At 43.3% G+C, this 20,247-nt stretch overlaps 2 protein-coding genes across 6 annotated transcripts; one reads left to right on the top strand and one right to left on the bottom strand.

Annotated features, from left to right (window-relative positions):
• Positions 1-15: 15 nt before the first annotated feature.
• On the bottom strand, positions 16-2,512 carry tma16 (translation machinery associated 16 homolog). Its single transcript, XM_072463996.1, has 7 exons — positions 2,355-2,512; positions 2,148-2,251; positions 1,053-1,090; positions 895-979; positions 674-822; positions 564-606; positions 16-425 (listed from the first exon to the last, which is right to left on the bottom strand). The coding sequence occupies exons 1-7, from the start codon at positions 2,355-2,357 to the stop codon at positions 224-226; spliced, it is 624 nt and encodes a 207-aa protein (XP_072320097.1). The 5' UTR covers positions 2,358-2,512; the 3' UTR covers positions 16-223.
• Positions 2,513-5,027: 2,515 nt separating this feature from the next.
• On the top strand, positions 5,028-16,354 carry tmem154 (transmembrane protein 154). Of its 5 annotated transcripts, XM_072463998.1 has the most exons (9): positions 5,028-5,226; positions 8,691-8,771; positions 9,329-9,391; positions 9,463-9,522; positions 10,242-10,409; positions 10,496-10,550; positions 10,614-10,690; positions 10,794-10,836; positions 15,179-16,354. In XM_072463998.1, the coding sequence occupies exons 1-8, from the start codon at positions 5,142-5,144 to the stop codon at positions 10,823-10,825; spliced, it is 621 nt and encodes a 206-aa protein (XP_072320099.1). In that variant the 5' UTR covers positions 5,028-5,141; the 3' UTR covers positions 10,826-10,836; positions 15,179-16,354. The 5 variants fall into 5 exon arrangements, with proteins under 5 accessions (XP_072320099.1, XP_072320103.1, XP_072320102.1 ...); XM_072464002.1 differs by lacking the exon at positions 15,179-16,354 and having other exon boundaries at positions 9,466-9,522; positions 10,245-10,409; positions 10,794-11,021; XM_072464001.1 differs by lacking the exon at positions 15,179-16,354 and having other exon boundaries at positions 9,466-9,522; positions 10,794-11,021.
• The last annotated feature ends 3,893 nt before the right edge of the window (positions 16,355-20,247 follow it).

Genomic DNA, 20,247 nt, shown 5'->3' with positions numbered 1-20,247 from the left:
AGGTCAAAACTGTAATAAAAAACAACAGAAACGGCTTTATTTACTTTATATAAGCCACATTCAAGCAATTTTAATTTCTTATTGGATTGAACAGAGGACTTGGTTTCCACTTCAGTTTATTTGTAAAATAAATGAGTAGGAGCCCCTCGAGTGTCTCAAGTTTCTTCTTGTTTGGCGCCCTCTACAGGTCAGCGGGGGAACAGCTGGATGGTAGAGAAGCTCCTCAGTCTGACATCAACAGCATGTCCTCCTGCTCATTGTCCAAATCCTCCTCCTCCTCTTCCTCGCTTCCTTTCAACTCGTCTTCTGAAGCGTCTCCATCCTCTTTGTCCTTTTCCTGTTCCCCAGATTTTGAGTCCCGTCCTTTGTTAGAAACTTGCCGTAGTTTTATATTTGGTAATTTCCTCAAATCACCGGTCCATTCTCTGCCAGAACATGTTTCAGGGTTACACTTTGCACTTGAAATAAACACACATATATATATATATTTCTTGCAGGCGTATAATAATTCAAAGAAACACAATTCTCTTAATAAAAGTCACATTTCAAATCCTTTCGCTCACCTGAATGTTTTGAGATGTTTCGCATTCATTATGTCGGGGATTTCTGCGGCAAACGTGGAGCGTGAGGACATTTATGTGACTAGATCTCCAACAGTCGGCACGTTACTCACCGAAGCCGACGCCCTCGAACTGCGCCCGCTCCCTCTCGACGCTCTGCTTTATCGTGGCTTCTCGGGCTCCGTGGAGACGACCCTGACGACCTTTGATTCCGTTCAGCAGCTCGATCTGCTCGAGTTCGCCGTCGAATCTCCGCAGGTACCTAGGCGACGGCAGCGAAAGTCAACACGGGGTTTCTGGGCGCAGCGTGTAATGTTTAAAACTCCGCGACGACCTTTCGATGAGATCACAAGCATCTTTTTTGGTGTAATTTGTCATGGTGGGATCGAGCTGCCCCTGGAACCAGGTCAGCTTTTCTCCTGAGGGAAAAGCAGGACCGTTTGGTTTATTCAGTTCAAACAATGTCAACGGCTTCAGTGGTGGTCAACTTACGTATGCTGTTCAGGCGAGTGGCTTTGTCATTTCTGTGTCTGTGAAAAGGGGAAAGATTTGTTGTCAAAGTCAGAGATTCTGCTTTAGATTGAAACAAAGATGAGAAGTGGCCTTTTTATTCCATGCATTTCAGACCTATACTTTTAATTTTTATACTTTTAATGTTTATACTTTAATCTCTATACTTTTAATCTAAACTGACCATCAGCATTCGGGCAAGTATTGTTACTGCTCCCAAACACACATTGTTACTCTCTTCACACAGACCCCGGCGGCGTCACCTCCTTATCTCCATGGAGATAAGAAAGTTTAAAGTCATTATAGGGAAATGTTTGTAGAATTTAGAGGCAAATAATAAATTAATTTAATCAATTTTGGAAAAAGGTTGTAAAAAAAATAGGAAAAAATACATTCCGGCTGCATTGTACAAAATAATTCCTCTAGTTAGGCCCTCGCTAGAGGTTTAACGGGCCAATCACATGGCATTTTAGGACTGGAACCAATCACAGAGCAGCACTGTGGTTTTGGGCAGAAGTACAAACGGGCTACTTTGGCCTTTTTGAGGCTGACGCTTCGACCAATCAGCGTGAGTCTTTTTCTTAACATCTCAATGACTTACGGTGAGAGACTTTCAGCTTGGTTCATGTGTAGAACTCAATTCAGAGTGAGAATTTCTTTCAAATACTGTTCACAAATCTGTCTAAACCAGCCCAATGTCTGAAAAGTTAATCAATTTGCAAAGAGCAAGATCCAAAACTAAGAAAACAGTTTTGGAATGACAAGGTCAGGTGCAATCAAAAGACTAAAGTGGTGAAAGGTTATAAAAGAAACACTTATCCCTTAGACTGACATGTTTATTAAAGCTTATAAATTAGAACTTTCAACAGTAATAACATCTTAACGATATAAGTTATACCATCAGCAAATTCCATTTATACAGCGGTGTTGGTCACAATAAACAACCTGATGAACTCCAGATACTGACGGCCCAGACGCGCTCAATAAAGCAAAACTGAGGTCTAAATAAGCCGTGTTTAGGCTCGTTGCATTTGTAAATCTCTTAAATGAAACGTGATAATATTCAGACAAACAAACCTCTCTTTCTTCTTGAGGCGCAGCTCTTCTCGGGCCAGATACGCCGCTTTCCTGCTGAACGGATGCACTACTTTTTCCGCTGCCTTTCCCTTCTGGACTTTAGGCTGCACGAAACAGGAACAAACAAACAAACACATTCACTTTGACTTATGTGTCATGTTTTGTTAGAAAGCTTGGCCACGTCGCCGGGAAACGGGAGATAATCACCATTTTCAGTGACGGATCCGCGCGGACTCCTCGTGGATGTTGTTGACAAATGCGCCGGAAACTGGTCCGTTTCGCAAAAGCGCTCGGCCACTTGGTTTCCGGGTGTCCTGTTGTTCTAACTCCTTCTACCGGTGCGCCTCTTCGTGACACTTCAAGGTATTGCACTGCACTCAAGAGACATAAGAATCAGTGTCACAGAGATCAGAGCCAGTTTTTTTTTTTTTTTTTGAATGCTGTAATTGCAGAGTAAGAGACATTTTAGATCACCTGGTTGTGAGAAGCTGTAAGGGTTTATGGCAGCCTGTCTTTTCAAATAATGGGCCTCGGTCAGCTCTCTTGCACAAGACTGGATCCACCTCTGACACTTGTGCTTTCACATTTTTTGAGTTTTTTATATCTTTACTTTTTAGTGAGACGGACAAACGGTGACAATAACAACATGATGGATATGAATTAACGGTGGCAGAGCGTTTAGTGCTCTTGCCTCCCAAGAAGGAGATCATGGGTTTGATTCCTGGGCCAGACATCACACGATCTCTCTGGGTGGAGTCTACATGTCCTCCCCGTGTAACTATGGGTAACACGGCTCCAGTCAGCTACGACCCCTAATGGGAAAAAGTGGTAGAAAATTTATGAATTCATATAATGTATTAATAATAATGATAATAAAAAAAAAAAACCTCCTTTTTAAAAGTGCTTTTCACTGGTATGTCACAGATTGGGGTTTGGGTTTTTAACTCGAACGAGTTCGCATTTGTTAATATTTAAAATAAGACCAGAGGCGTTGGACAAAGACTGACTAGCACTGGCCACTAGAAGGACCTGTGATACATCTTTGAGAAATAACACTGTGTCACGTGCAAGCTGGCTGTTTTGTCATCCTTTGTGCGCAGAACCCCCCCCCCCCAGCTACGGTGAAACAGCTACGGTGACAAGTGGCAGCCCTGGGGGACTCCCCGGTTTAAAAGAAATGATTTAGTTATTATAGTTGGTGTTTTAGGTGTTTAATGCGCTATTAAAAAGGCTACCACACCCCAATATTTTTATTGCATTGTCACTGTAATCAAGTATATAATATTGAGTCTAATGTTATTTAAAGATACCTCTATTATGCATGAACTCTGACTGGCTTTCATCAATAATTTCAGGAAGGACAGTTTTGACTCAAGACGCAAGTGTTTCTGCAAATATCTCATTTTTAGTCCTTGGCTTAGAGTTCGTGGAGTGAACCTTTATCAGCAGACTCTTCAAACACTTTCTGTAGTAACGGACTTAGTTTAGTTGGGAATGTCTAATACAACTTGTCAGAATTGTCGGAATTTACAAGTGACTTACTGACCTCTAACGATTTGATAAGAGAAAAAGTAAGCTCCATCAATTAGCAGTTCTCGGATGGTGTTTTTTGTTGTTTTTGTTCCTCTTTGAGCTACTGTCGGGGTGACCGGCCGACCTCCGCCGCTTTGCTCTGCTAAAACAAGCCTATCACGTGTTTAAAACGATGATGTCACTAAAATGAGTTTAATTCCACGTTACAGAAAAACCCGCTTTGCAAATGTACAATGATCAGCCCATTATCGTGCTGAAACTTGCAATGTGCTGGTTTTGTTTTCAAAATGTATTCCCTCCCATATATGGCAGGCCTGGAATTGTTCTTTGCCTTCTGATTAAGTAATTATCGTTTGCAAACCTGTCATTGTTTGCATAGCTGGACCAGTCACATTTTTTTTTTTTTAGAGTCCCAAAAACCTCTTTTCTAAGTTAGTCCTGGCCAAGAAGCGGCAACATTTACCACTACATTTACAACACACAAATGGACCACAGAAGGGGCGACGCTGTGACGCTGTGGTTAAACGTTCTGTGTGGAGTTTACATGTTCTCCCCGTGTCATCATATGTACATTAGGCTCCTCCCCCTACACCTGAGTGTAGGTACTGCCCAGGGACTGGGCAGTACCTACACCTGCGGTTTATTTGTATTGTACACTGTCCCTGGCTCAAGTAAATAAACTTAAACTTGAATTTGAGCCTGGTTTAAAGGCAGTTACGGAAAAGACTTCAGTCAGTTTCCAGTCTTACTGCAAAATATTCCAAGCAAAACAGTTACTTAGAATTTATTATTTCAAGTAATAGTTAGTTGTATCTGGTACTTTTTCCTTTTACTTATACATTTGAGAGCAAGTATCTGTACATTCTACTCCTCATGTTTTAAGCACATTTATGATGGCATCTCACCAGAAGGAACAAAAACATATAAATCATGATAAAAATCACCAGAGCGATGGAGTTATCGATTCGATCGCAGTTCTTTTTTTTTTATCAAGATCACATTTGACTGAGGGAAATACTTTAAAACGAACACTTGATTATCTTATGTGATACTGTATCTGTACTTCCACTTAAGTAACACGATGAGTACTTCATCCAACACTGGTAACAGTCACTGCTCTTACTCGAGTAAAACTGTGCGTCTTCTTCCCACTGTGAGAAAGTCTACAATGACAAAAGCTGTTATCTCGACCATTATTAAGACCACCCAGCTCACACTAAATGTTTTTTCCTTCCCTGTCGTTTGCACAGCTTCGCCCGTCACCGCTCAGGCTGCATACCTTTCAGACAGGAATGTGACTTGCAGCTACACGCACCCAGCGGATTGCATCACATCCTTTCGCTGATGTGACTCAGACACGACCCGGGTTTGTCTTTTTGAGGAAGTGCCATGGTGTGACGGACGAGCGCGAGCACCGGGGCGCACAATGGCAATAGCCCGTTCGACCTGTGGCCTGGCAACATGAGGGGACCCCGCTTTGAGACGCGCGTGTCCGGACGGCTGCTGCTGCTGCTGCTGCTGCTGCGGAGCGGATTGACACGCACAGGTAAGACTGGGCAAGAGAGGGTAAGAGTGGGCAAGAGTGGGCAAGACTGAGTAAGACTGGGTAAGAGTGGGGAAGAGAGGGTAAGACTGGGTAAGACTGGGCAAGAGTGGGCAAGACTGAGTAAGACTGGGTAAGAGTGGGTTAGAGGTTAGAGTGGGTTAGAGTGGGTAAGAAAGTGCAAGAGTGGGTAAGAGTGAGTAAGACCGGGCAAGAGAGGGTATGAGTGGATAAGACTTGGCAAGAGAGGGTATGAGTGGATAAGAGTGGGTAAGAGTGAGTAAGAGTGGGTAAGAGTGGGTAAGAGTGAGTAAGAGTGGGTAAGAGTGAGTAAGAGTGGGTAAGAGTGGGTTAGAGTGTGTATGAGTGGTAATGAGTGGTTAAGAGAGGGTTAGAGTGGGTAAGAGAGGGTAAGGGTAGTTAAGACTGGATAAGAGAAGGTTAGAGTGGGTAAGACTGGGTAAGAGTGGTTAAGACTGGGAAAGAGTGGGTTAGAGTGGGTAAGACTGGGTAAGAGTGGGTAAGAGTGGGTTAGAGTGGGAAAGAGTGGGAAAGAGTGGGTTAGAGTGGGAAAGAGTGGGAAAGAGTGGGAAAGAGTGGGAAAGAGTGGGAAAGAGTGGGTAAGAGTGGGAAAGAGTGGGAAAGAGTGGGAAAGAGTGGGAAAGAGTGGGTAAGAGTCTCTTATCAACACTTTGAGAATGTACTTTAGTTAGAGAATACACAATAACTGCATTAAAATGTATTACATATTCATTCTGATTCATGGTCCAATCAGAGTACTTTTCACGATGAGGTAAATTGTAATATTTGGGCTGGGACAACATATCGGTTTTGTTGATTCATGTATCGTATCGGATATTCCGTGTATTGCGATATACTTTAATGACATCTTGTTTATGATAATATTAAATGTTTGTAAAATCATGTGGTTATGTTACACATACAGATGTGTTTGTGATACACACACTCAAAAAGGTGTGTTGACCCAGTACTAACGTTTCAAATTTGACTTTGATATTAAGGAACATACTTGATTCTCCAAACCAAGAATATTTTTTTTACTTTTAAGTCAATCATGAACTGACATTTTTGACACAAAATAATAGTACTTTCTTTATGAAATACTAGTTCTGATAAAGCTCAAGGTCATTCTAAACAGTTCGGGATCAAATTGTTGTGTTTATATACTTTTCTTATTCATACTTGCTAAATTTTTATACGATTCCTTATTATATTGAACCATAAAACTGAATATACTGTTGTGCAGTGCAGTTCGACTCTTTTTACTTTAGGGGTGAAAATGCAGTATGTATCGGGCCCTATGTTTCTATGTATCTATGTATCTATGTATCTATGTATCTATGTATCTATATATCTATGTATCTATGTATCTATATATCTATATATCTATATATCTATATATCTATATATCTATGTATCTATGTATCTATATATCTATGTATCTATGTATCTATATATCTATATATCTATGTATCTATATATCTATATATCTATGTATCTATGTATCTATATATCTATGTATCTATGTATCTATGTATCTATATATCTATATATCTATGTATCTATATATCTATGTATCTATATATCTATATATCTATATATTTATGTATCTATGTATCGTATTGTGACAAAAAACACAATTTCAGATAAAAGCAGCTGTAATAGTGTAGTTATTATGAAGTATTAAGCAGCTTAACTACTTAATTAGCCTTAATAAAGTACGAACAAAGACATGCAATAATCATTTCTTACAAAAACAACTGTGTTTCAACATTATATTCACTAAAATCCTCACTTAATCGAGCTGTAAAAGTGTTAGACAAGAAACCATTAAGACACTGCCAAATCCTTACAATATACAAACTGTTAAAATTTGAGAATGTATATATATTTAAACATTTGCTCTGTAGAGACGAAGAAAATCATTAAGGTAAAGTCAAATGTAAAAAGTGGTTGATAAAACTTTTACTTTTAGTTTAGTATTTGAGAAACAGACATTATAAAGTGCTTTTAACGTTAGGTTTGTCTTAAAAACATCAACTTATTTTTGAAAATGATTCATTATGTGTAATTAATTCTCTCACCTCAGGTTACAGCTCAGGTTTGGACCTGCTGTCGAGGCCTAAGGAAAACTTTAAATATAATAAATTCACCATGAAACATTTATGTAACGCAGTAAGATGGAAAGTGCGCACATGTCGCAGTGAGAACATGTTTAAATCATGTTTAAATACTGTTTTCACTTGTATTATTCTCAGTGTAAAGAACCTCTGAGAATGTGATCTTGAATAGAACATGAATAAAAAGGTTTTGGACTTTTTATCCAATTAAAGTATTAAACATAACATATAACGGTAACGACTGTAGTAAGCGCACGTATTTAACCAGTGCCCGTGTTAGCGGGTCCTCAAAGTGTGAGACAGCGCTTAGGAGGTCGTCGAGACAACAGAACCGTTAGGAACCACTGAAGTTCACCACGACAGAGCCTGAGAACTACCAAAGTCCCTCCTCCGCCTGTTTCTCAAACACAACCTCAGATTTGTGTAACTGCTGCTCGGCGCTGTGAGGGAGGAAGTACCCAGTTCCTCTAACCTCGTATTATATCAAATCGTCAATGTTGTTTCGAAGATATGCTACATTTTAAATCGAGTATATCGTTTATAGTCTAAAATATAATAATCACACAAACGCTGATTATATATAGAAATGAAGAAGACGTGATGTTGTACACTTTCAAATAAGAGAGGGGATATTTCTGCACTTTTGTAATTAATCATACAGACATTTCACATTGTTAAACCTTGACTAATGTGTGTAATATTGAGATATTCACTGTGGTCAACATCGCCCCCTCAAAGCCGACCGCAGTATCTGGAGATGACACGTGAAGATGTGAAGTGAAGATTCTTGGGGTTGTTCTCAGTAAAAAACCCAGAATGTCTTGTTTAGATTAATTTCAAGATGAACTCATTGGCTTCAGAATCAGAATCAGAAAAGGTTTATTGTCATTGCTAATGAACAGAATTCACAAACATAGGAACTTTCTTTAGTGCGCTGTAGTCTCTGTTTGTCCCTGGCTGTGGCTCCGGCGTACCACTTAAGAGCAATGCAACATTTTCCTCATTTGCATTAAAATCTGAAGTGCCATTAGGGGCCCTTTGCGTGTTTTGGGGCCCTAAGCAGCTGTGTGCTCATGGGGTAGTGGTTGTTTTTACATGTCTATATAGATATAAATTAACTTTGTGCAGCTTTTTGTTTCATACAGGCTCATTAATTACAGAGATAATATGTCTGATAATGTATAAATGAGGTCGAAACATCTGCATTTACACAATTAAACTTTTTAACAGACAGTCAAGCAGACTTTAATGTCGTGTGAACTTCTGCTGAACCATAAAGCACAAAGACTTACACGTCTGACGTTGTTGTTTTCCGTCACGCTCCAGAGGACGAGCTACAGGAATACAACACACCAGACGTGGAGGAAGAGGAGGGCGAGGGGGAAGCTGCTGAGGAAGAGGACGCAGGTGAGCTCAAAACGCTGTTCAGAAGAAGTATTTTACAAGTGTCCAGCTCTAATTCTGTGTGTGTGAACTAACTAGTACCTATGTCCCCCGGTACCTATGTTCCCGGGACCTATGTCCCCCGGTACCTATGTCCCCCGGTACCTATGTTCCCGGGACCTATGTCCCCCGGTACCTATGTTTCCCGGTACCTATGTTCTCGGGACCTATGTTCCCGGGACCTATGTCCCCCGGTACCTATGTCCCCCGGTACCTATGTTCCCGGGACCTATGTTCTCGGGACCTATGTTCCCGGGACCTATGTTCCCCGGTACCTATGTTCCCCGGTACCTATATTTCCTAGTACCTATGTTCCCCGGTACCTATGTTCCCCGGTACCTATGTTCCCCGGTACCTATATTCAACATAGTTATCGGGAAACCGATATGCATGAACCCTTTGACTCCAACATTGTGAAATAGGCATTATTACATTATTACATTGTTTCACTGTGAATTGTACAGTCACCACTTTATCCTGGTGATTAATGTGTGACTCACGCTTCTTCTTTGTGATAATAGATCCCGCTGAAGATGTCGCAGAGACCACTCCTATACCGGCTGGAACCGAAGCCACAAACACAGGTGAATAAATGTGTTATTAAGTCTGTGAAATGTGAAATGTGCTGACTCTCATGATGTGTGTGTTGTTGAAGAAGAAGAGGAAGAGGTGGAAGGAGACCATGGCTCAGGTCGTTCTTTTGACCTTGGTGCTGGTAAGTCTGACCACATTTTTGATCTGATCACTAAACTGAATGTACCTCTGTAACCGTTGTACGAGCATGACTAAAAAGCAGTGAAACAGCTTTATAGAGAAAGGGCCTCGTCATAATTTCTTCCAGTCTTTCAACGTTAGATATTGATAAAACTTCCTGTTCAAATCTGTAGAAGTGATTCACCGCTGCTGACTCCGCCTCTTCACAGTGGCATTTCACCCAAAAAACAAGCAGCATGTTTTTAATTCACGACGCAAAACAAGACATTTTCAGGTAGTCAGTAATGAATTAGAACAATGGCAACATCGACCTAAAACGGGTCGACTTCCTGTTCGAAAACGACAGAACTGATAAGCTGATAAGCCCCGCCTCTTCACAGTGTCATTTACATGTGGAACATTTTAGAACCCGCGATGTTTCACTCAATTTTTCACATAATCACAATAGGGATGTGGGCGGGGATAGGGGAAAGGTGAAAACATGGATTTTCCCAGCACTCGAGCCTCAGCTGCAGGACAATACAGGATCTTTCAAACGTGCAGGAATCAATCAAAACACAACTTTGAGTAAATTAACGATGAGGAAACATCACTGAAACGAGGTTAATTTAGCTAAATATGTCTCTATTAAATGTTTTGAGCTTTTCTTTATGACCCGGACTCTAAATCTTTTGTCCTGCATTTACCGTATTTCCCCTCCTAATGTTTGAACTGTGCCAGCAGAAGGCATGATAGAGGGCTTTGATGTGACGTCTTCACCTGAGGAAGAAGAAGGCTTGGACCTCCTCCTCATCGTCATTCCTGTGGTGCTGGTCGTCCTCATTTCCACCATCATTGTCTGCTGCATTTGCATCAGCCGCAGAATAAACAGAAATACAACACATTCAGGTAAGTCCAATATTTATAAACCACATTACAAGTCCAATAATTCTTACACAACCCACAACAGCTCATGGTATTATGTTTTCTTGCAGAGGTCAACAAAGAAGATCCGTATTTGGACGGTTGCAGCTCAGAGAAAGTGCCAATGTATGTGACTCTGTTGTTTAAGAATATGCATCAGCCGTGACTGAAGGTTCTGTGCTCTTCTAGGCCCATGTTTGAAGAAGATGTCCCTTCTGTGTTGGAGTTAGAGATGGCAGACTTGGACGACTGGATTAAAAAAGACGGTAGGACCAAATGAGATGAAATACTGGTTATTGTCCACTAGAGGTCACTGCTGCTTAGCTGTAGAATGGCTTGTGATGTAGAGTTTTTATGTTTTCATTTTAGGTACACTTTCTGATCACAATCAAAACGCATGACAACTTTTACGGTAAGAATTGTATAATGTTAAGATGAAAATAATGTTAATCGTGCTGTAATTGTTGACATAAACATACAGCTATTAATGAATTAAACAAATGTTTACATCATCCATAAAACATGCACAATATGTAAAATCCTCCAGCTGAGGTGGCCCTGACCAAGCCTGGCTCAAGGAGATGGGCCCTCTGGGTCAAATGCAGACAATGGATGTTCCTCACAAGGATTAATAAAGTATATGTAATATTGTGAGAACATGTTCTACCACGTTTCAGTTTACAACTTGTTCTGACAGAAACATTAGTCTTTGATTTCAATCAAAGAGGTCTTTTATTCCAAGCACTGCACTAATATACTGTATACATATATTAGTATAAATACTGTGTACTGGAACAGCAAGTTATCCACTTATTTTTTTCCATAGTTAAAATGAAATAACTGCCACAAACAAAGCTGTTTATGTTCAAAGGAAATTCGCTTCACTATAATTCACTGAAGCATGACAGAAAAAAACTATTCGTATGAACAGCTTTGCATGTGAAGTGGGAAGTGAAACCAGACCCTTCCCTGGCACTGTCATGCCAGGTGTGCCCAGAACAAGTGCAGCTATACCTGTTACAGACGTGCAGCTGCGCCTGTTACAGACGTGCAGCTGCGCCTGTTACAGACGTGCAGCTGCGCCTGTTACAGATGTGCAGCTGCACTCCTGTTACAGACGTGCAGCTGCACGCCTGTTACAGACGTGCAGCTGCGCCTGTTACAGACGTGCAGCTGCGCCTGTTACAGACGTGCAGCTGCGCCTGTTACAGACGTGCAGATGTGCCTGTTACAGACGTGCAGACGTGCAGCTGTACCTGTTACAGACGTGCAGCTGTGCCTGTTACAGACGTGCAGCTGCACCTGTTACAGACGTGCAGCTGCACGCCTGTTACAGACGTGCAGACGTGCAGCTGTACCTGTTACAGACGTGCAGCTGTGCCTGTTACAGACGTGCAGCTGCACCTGTTACAGACGTGCAGCTGCACGCCTGTTACAGACGTGCAGCTGCGCCTGTTACAGACGTGCAGCTGTGCCTGTTACAGACGTGCAAACGTGCAGCTGTACCTGTTACAGACGTGCAGACGTGCAGCTGTACCTGTTACAGACGTGCAGCTGCACCTGTTACAGACGTGCAGATGTACCTGTTACAGACGTGCAGACGTGCAGCTGTACCTGTTACAGACGTGCAGCTGTACCTGTTACAGACGTGCAGCTGCACCTGTTACAGACGTGCAGCTGCGCCTGTTACAGACGTGCAGACGTGCAGCTGTACCTGTTACAGACGTGCAGCTGCACCTGTTACAGACGTGCAGCTGCACCTGTTACAGACGTGCAGCTGCACCTGTTACAGACGTGCAGCTGTGCCTGTTACAGACATGCAAACGTGCAGCTGTACCTGTTACAGACGTGCAGACGTGCAGCTGTACCTGTTACAGACGTGTAGCTGTGCCTGTTACAGACGTGCAGCTGCGCCTGTTACAGACGTGCAAACGTGCAGCTGTACCTGTTACAGACGTGCAGACGTGCAGCTGTACCTGTTACAGACGTGTAGCTGTGCCTGTTACAGATGTGCAGCTGCACCTGTTACAGACGTGCAGCTGCGCCTGTTACAGACGTGCTGCTGCGCCTGTTACAGACGTGCAGCTGCGCCTGTTACAGACGTGCTGCTGCGCCTGTTACAGACGTGCAGCTGCGCCTGTTACAGACGTGCTGCTGCGCCTGTTACAGACGTGCAGCTGCGCCTGTTACAGACGTGCAGTTGCGCCTGTTACAGACGTGCAGCTGCGCCTGTTACAGACGTGCAGACGTGCAGCTGTACCTGTTACAGACGTGCAGCTGCACCTGTTACAGACGTGCAGCTGCACCTGTTACAGACGTGCAGCTGCACGCCTGTTACAGACGTGCAGCTGCGCCTGTTACAGACGTGCAGCTGCGCCTGTTACAGACGTGCTGCTGCGCCTGTTACAGACGTGCAGCTGCACTTGTTACAGACGTGCAGCTGCGCCTGTTACAGACGTGCAGCTGCGCCTGTTACAGACGTGCAGCTGCGCCTGTTACAGACGTGCTGCTGCGCCTGTTACAGACGTGCAGCTGCGCCTGTTACAAACGTGCTGCTGCGCCTGTTACAGACGTGCAGCTGCGCCTGTTACAGACGTGCAGCTGCGCCTGTTACAGACGTGCTGCTGCGCCTGTTACAGACGTGCTGCTGCGCCTGTTACAGACGTGCAGCTGCGCCTGTTACAGACGTGCAGCTGCACCTGTTACAGACGTGCAGCTGCGCCTGTTACAGACGTACAGACGTGCAGCTGTACCTGTTACAGACGTGCAGCTGCACCTGTTACAGACGTGCAGCTGCACCTGTTACAGACGTGCAGCTGCACCTGTTACAGACGTGCAGCTGCACGCCTGTTACAGACGTGCAGCTGCGCCTGTTACAGACGTGCAGCTGTGCCTGTTACAGACGTGCAAACGTGCAGCTGTACCTGTTACAGACGTGCAGACGTGCAGCTGTACCTGTTACAGACGTGCAGCTGTACCTGTTACAGACGTGCAGACGTGCAGCTGTACCTGTTACAGACGTGCAGCTGTACCTGTTACAGACGTGCAGCTGCACGCCTGTTACAGACGTGCAGCTGCGCGCCTGTTACAGACGTGCTGCTGCGCCTGTTACAGACGTGCAGCTGCACTTGTTACAGACGTGCAGCTGCGCCTGTTACAGACGTGCAGCTGCGCCTGTTACAGACGTGCAGCTGCGCCTGTTACAGACGTGCAGCTGTACCTGTTACAGACGTGCAGCTGCACCTGTTACAGACGTGCAGCTGCACCTGTTACAGACGTGCAGCTGCACGCCTGTTACAGACGTGCAGCTGCGCCTGTTACAGACGTGCAGCTGTGCCTGTTACAGACGTGCAAACGTGCAGCTGTACCTGTTACAGACGTGCAGACGTGCACCTGTTACAGACGTGCAGCTGTACCTGTTACAGACGTGCAGACGTGCAGCTGTACCTGTTACAGACGTGCAGCTGTACCTGTTACAGACGTGCAGCTGCACGCCTGTTACAGACGTGCAGCTGCGCGCCTGTTACAGACGTGCAGCTGTGCCTGTTACAGACGTGCAAACGTGCAGCTGTACCTGTTACAGACGTGCAGCTGTACCTGTTACAGACGTGCAGCTGCGCCTGTTACAGACGTGCAAACGTGCAGCTGTACCTGTTACAGACGTGCTGCTGCGCCTGTTACAGACGTGCAGCTGCGCCTGTTACAGACGTGCAGCTGCGCCTGTTACAGACGTGCAGCTGCGCCTGTTACAGACGTGCAGCTGCGCCTGTTACAGACGTGCAGCTGCGCCTGTTACAGACGTGCAGCTGCGCCTGTTACAGACGTGCAGCTGCGCCTGTTACAGACGTGCAGCTGCGCCTGTTACAGACGTGCAGACGTGCAGCTGCGCCTGTTACAGACGTGCAGCTGCGCCTGTTACAGACGTGCAGCTGCGCCTGTTACAGACGTGCTGCTGCGCCTGTTACAGACGTGCAGCTGCGCCTGTTACAGACGTGCAGCTGCGCCTGTTACAGACGTGCTGCTGCGCCTGTTACAGACGTGCTGCTGCGCCTGTTACAGACGTGCAGCTGCGCCTGTTACAGACGTGCAGACGTGCAGCTGCGCCTGTTACAGACGTGCAGCTGCGCCTGTTACAGACGTGCAGCTGCGCCTGTTACAGACGTGCAGACGTGCAGCTGCGCCTGTTACAGACGTGCAGCTGCGCCTGTTACAGACGTGCAGCTGCGCCTGTTACAGACGTGCAGCTGCGCCTGTTACAGACGTGCAGCTGCGCCTGTTACAGACGTGCAGACGTGCAGCTGCGCCTGTTACAGACGTGCAGCTGCGCCTGTTACAGACGTGCAGACGTGCAGCTGCGCCTGTTACAGACGTGCAGCTGCGCCTGTTACAGACGTGCAGCTGCGCCTGTTACAGACGTGCAGCTGCGCCTGTTACAGACGTGCAGCTGCGCCTGTTACAGACGTGCAGCTGCGCCTGTTACAGACGTGCAGCTGCGCCTGTTACAGACGTGCAGACGTGCAGCTGCGCCTGTTACAGACGTGCAGCTGCGCCTGTTACAGACGTGCAGCTGTGGAGAAAAGTCAAAACACAGAAACATGACATTAAAGCATCAAAGGAAACACGTTACACTTTATGTTACAGCAGCTCCACAGTGTCATGAGCGATGCTATGTGTATGTGTGAACAGTTTGCTTTCATCTGCCGGCCTGTTTGTTGTGTAACCTTGATGTTCTTGTACACGCTGCTGTTTGAAAGGGATCCGCATCTGTCTGCCATTACGAGAAGCATGCGTGGAAGTGTGGCGCAGCTGAACCCGCAAAGTATCCTCCAGTCAAAAGGCCCCGGGAACGCTGCGGGTCAAGGTCCACTCCGCTGTTATTGACCAACGCTCTGTGCACAAGCGCCTTTCCTCAGCCGCGGGTTTCCAAAGCGCCGCTGCGGTGAGAGGTTCATTCAGCAACGAGACTCTTGGTACACGCCACGTTGCACAAGATCTCAAAAAAGGACAGAATGTGTTGCTCGGGCTGCCACTGTTGCTCAATGTGTCTTTGTTTGTGATGCAATTTTGATTCATGTTTTTGTTAATACATGCTGAACTTTAATCTGCACAGAAAAATGCCTTATTTCCCTGAAAACTAAACAAAAGTCCCATTATTAAACTGTTCTTCATCTACTTGGAGATACTTGGCCAGCGCTAACTCTGTCCCATGATCCTTCAGGCCAAATGAAGACTGTCAGTGAGATCACATGATTGGTCAAGCAACAGTTATTCATCTCACAGCTGTTATAGTAAGAGCTGGACCCAACAAACAATAGTGACTGCAAAGTGTAAAATTATGTTTTAGAATTTATGGTTGTTATTAACACTGTTGGCAAATGATCGATGCAGCGGTTTAAGACACGTTTCAGTGATACTTCCATAAGGTTTGACAGTGTCTGAGGTTACGCGTGATGCCATGTGGAAAGGGAAAACCACTGAGTGTAAGAGGAAGGGCATCAGGCATTAAAATTACCGTTTGACTGGTCACTATGTCCACTCCAGTCGTGAAAGTGACCAATGCTGGACCTGTCGCCGAGACGTCATTACATTTCAAGGTTGTTTTGTGTCTTTTGTGGAGCTTTAATTGGCTCAAATACATTTTATTTGACCTGTTCAATGTGTATCACTTAAAAAGCCACACCTTATCCGTGTTTGTGCGAGTCCCAAAGCAACTCCTTGATAGCAATCTGTTTTCTTTTGGAATTTAAATGTATTGGGAAATAGCTGAAAGTATTTTCTGAGAGCTTCTTAAATGAACGGAGACCACTCAGAGCCTTGTGACTGCTGAAATACACTGAAATACTCTATGTGTAAGTTAATGTAAATAATAAAAAGTGATTTGCAGACCGTAAACATGTTTGGCATTGATATTTGAAAGTGATATTTGATGTCATTTTAAAGGTTGAAACATGTTAAAATAAATGATAGCTTTTACTGATGATGACTGTAACGCTGCTTTATTCTTAGTTACAAAACACCTTACATGATGGCGGTTGATGTTATTATTGAGTGTTTTGTTTCTCTGGAGGTTCTGAGCATTTACTGGGAATGATGTTGTTGGGAATTGATGTTTTCTTTATGCAGGTCTAGGTTCTTTTTTTAAACCAGCAAGAGCAAAAGGCCTTGTTTCTATCTGTTACTACTTGGTCGGCCGTCAAATCTCTTAAATTATTATCAGGCAATCTCTAGTGTTTTTCTGCAGTTGGGACTATATGTGATGGACACTTATACGAACGTTGATGGTCTCTTCAGTTTCCAGGGGCAGAACTGCTGGTGCAAAACAAGCAATCCTCACAAACCTATGAATACAAATGGGGGAAAAAAGTCCCTGGCTTAGTTTTCTACTCCACTTCCCTCGCATTAGATTTCCAGACAGCGCTCGAGTCTATCTCTGTCTCCTTGATCTCGCACCAGAGAGCAAACTTTGACACTTTTACGATCAACAACAAACAGGAGGAAATACTGAGCCAGTGTTAACGGGCTCGTTCCAATCCAGAAATGATAGTGTGTGGCATGACTCTGAAGCGTCTTATCTTTTGTTAAACTATGACTGGTTATTTGCCACAAATAGCCTCTCTTTTATCTTCTCTGCATGTGTTAGTTGTCTATACATTAATTAATGTGCACATACATGAGGATATATTCATTGGTCTGTAATGTCTCATAAACTCTGTACCATTGAATATATCCTTTCATGCTTTGCCCTGTGGTCGAGTGGTTAAAGCGACAGCACAAATGCAGGTGAATAGTGTTATTATTATTGCAATTATTATTATTACATAGTTATTGCATTCATTTTGGACAATGTGCCTGATTGGATGCAAAGACATGACCCAGTTGCAGCTTCTATGATAGAAAAAGACATTTTTGTAGAAATGTGTTTTTCTTCCGAGAGTATATTATAAAAGTAAGACCACAATCAGACCACTGCGTGCTGCATATAATAATATATAGATGTATATTTTTTCTCATCAAGCTGGACATAAGAGATGAAAGCTGTGCTCTGATTGGTGGTGCATGGGTGGTCCCGCCCAGCTCACATTCACCGCTGTTGTAAAACTGAGCACATTCCTAAAATTAATGCATGTGGTTATTAACGATGTGCCAAAGGGTTTGTAAGAGGTAAGAACAAGTTAAACACATTTAAATAACTACGTCTTCCTTTCACAGTGTGACAATAAGAGACTCCATCTTTAATACTCAACAAAATACTTTGTTAAATGTATAGATTATATTCTACAGTTCCATTATTGTTTGTTATTTAACAGCTTTTACTTTACATCACATGATGCTTCATGAACCACTTGAAACTCCTGCCTCAGACTGAAACACTGTTTCAAAGCACTATTATTGTATTATCATACAGAATAGCTTATTTGTTGGCTGTCTGCCAGAATTGCAAGTGATTGAAATAAATTAAATGAAGCCTCATTTGTCGAGGTCACGTGATCGTGCAGTGGTTCGAACAGTTCCGCTTCAAAAGATCAATGTCTGTGTCGAGCGGTGGGTTTGAGCATAACATCTCTTATTAAGAGCATTCATTTGAATGAATCAAAATCTGATACAGGACCTTTGTCTATTGTTTACGTGTTTACATGGACTCTTAGTTGATCTGACAACAACCTCCTCACCAAGGACCCCAGCACTGACAGGACAACAGCATGTTCAGCAGGTGGTCACCATCAGCCGGACTCAGCCATGTTTGTTTGTCCTCAGAACTGTGCACATAATCTGTCTGATGCTGCTGCTGCTGCTGCTGCTGCTGCTGCAGCTGCTGCTGCTGCTGGTGCTGGTGCTGCTGCTGCTGCTGGTGCTGCTGCTGCTGCTGGTGCTGCTGGTGCTGCTGCTGGTGCTGCTGGTGCTGCTGGTGCTGCTGCTGCTGCTGCTGCTGGTGCTGCTGGTGCTGCTGCTGCTGCTGCTGGTGCTGCTGGTGCTGCTGCTGCTGCTGCTGGTGCTGCTGGTGCTGCTGCTGCTGCTGGTGCTGCTGCTGCTGCTGATGCTGCTGCTGCTTCTGCGACCACCACACTTATTATTCTACACATACAGCACCATGGAAACGGGGGCTTTTCAGTCAGCACAAACTGAAAGTGCTTTTAAATACAGTCGATTCAATATCAACAGCTCACTGGTCTGACACATAAATAAATGATTGTATGAATAATATAATAAAGACAATAAAATAATAAATACACTATAAATAAGAACGTAATAAATTAGTAACCGTAAATAAATGCTGGGGTCTGATAAAATGGCCTGACGTCACCTTTAAGATTGTTTGTACCAGTTCACAGATAATGAGAAAGTACACAGAATATCGTGTCCCATATGATAAATATGACACAGAAATATAATATACATGCATGACAATAGTTTGGTCAACACTCAAACAAGTAGGTAAATAAGTAAATGGTGACTAAGTAAGTAAATATGTTATAAATGCGTATAACATAGAGTAGACTACATCTGTAGTGAGTAGGTAAAATGAATAAAGATAATGAATAAAAATAGGCACTAATAGGTTTATCCTGTACCATGGTTTTGTCACTTTGAGTATAAAGCTTTGAGGGATATTATACATCACTGTGAAAATATCTTATGTTATTAGTGTCCCTTTGGCCACGGTTATGGATTTAGAATCCCTGCCATAAACCGTGAAGCTCTTCAAACACTATCCTCCAGCCATTCCTTTGATTTGTCACCCATCTGTATTTAGTGAGCGTATTCACAGCCAGTCTTTGTTTGGAGACATGCTCCTTAGTTTTCATTTACTTGCTGCCAGTCCGAGCTCGCTACTTCGGGATCACACGTCGGTGCTTAGCGATATCTTGGGTTTTCAGACACTCCCTGGAGGACACAAAAATGACCATAAGCCAAAGCCAACCATCGCTGGCACCGCAGGACTAACAGGAGCAGCAGGCAGCACTCTAATCCACATTAGCCTGCATCTGCCTCCACCTGACCAGACCCACACGCTTTAACAGAACCAGGTCTGGGTTTGTGACATCACTCAAATTGGTGGTGTATGACGTAGTTTAAGCATACATTAAACAACCGATAAATGATATTTGATATGTATATTATTTATTTGTATGTAGCCAATGGAACCAAAAAGTAAAACCATTTGATAGGTTTACTGTGTTTAACTGTGGTAATTCCTTGGCATAAATAAATAAATAAATAAATACATGAATACATGCATGCGTATTTTCGTGGTCTATTATCGGAAAGATTGCTATTATTTCTTTCTTTCCTCCCCAATTTTTTAATTTTTATATCAACTAGCCATACATGATGCGAAATGAATACATGTTGACATAATAAATAAATTAATAAATACATATTTCTGTGGTCTATTATTGTACTAAATATTTATTACATTTCTTCCCTTTTCTTTTTTCTTTTCATAAACGAAACATTTATGAAATTTTAACTTGAGTAGGTTGATATAAATAAAAATAGATATAGTTATTGTTTATTATCGTCAAAAATATTAATCGTATTTCTTTCTTTTTCGTTTCTTACTGGATTAAGAATAAATACAATTTCAAGTTGAGCAGATTCATAAATGAATAAAAAAATAAAATAAAAAATAGATAAACAAGAAGTATGTTTGTAATTTAATTTGGTCTATTCTTGTCCTTAAATAAGTTTTACATTTGTATTTTTGTCAGATAGGAGCTTGTTGTTTTGACGTCACATTCTGCGCCCACTCAAAAAAAGAAAAGGAAAAAAAAAGGTGTCGTCATCACGCTGCGACGGCCGCTCTCTCCAGTCAGAGCGGAGA

The sequence above is a fragment of the Eucyclogobius newberryi genome, unplaced genomic scaffold, assembly GCF_026437365.1.
Source record: "Eucyclogobius newberryi isolate DKJ021-1_F unplaced genomic scaffold, fEucNew1.0.hap1 SCAF_4, whole genome shotgun sequence".
Taxonomy (NCBI): domain Eukaryota; kingdom Metazoa; phylum Chordata; class Actinopteri; order Gobiiformes; family Gobiidae; genus Eucyclogobius; species Eucyclogobius newberryi.
The sequence above is the reverse complement of the archived record's forward strand: the minus strand, read 5'-3'. Positions and strand labels throughout refer to the sequence as shown.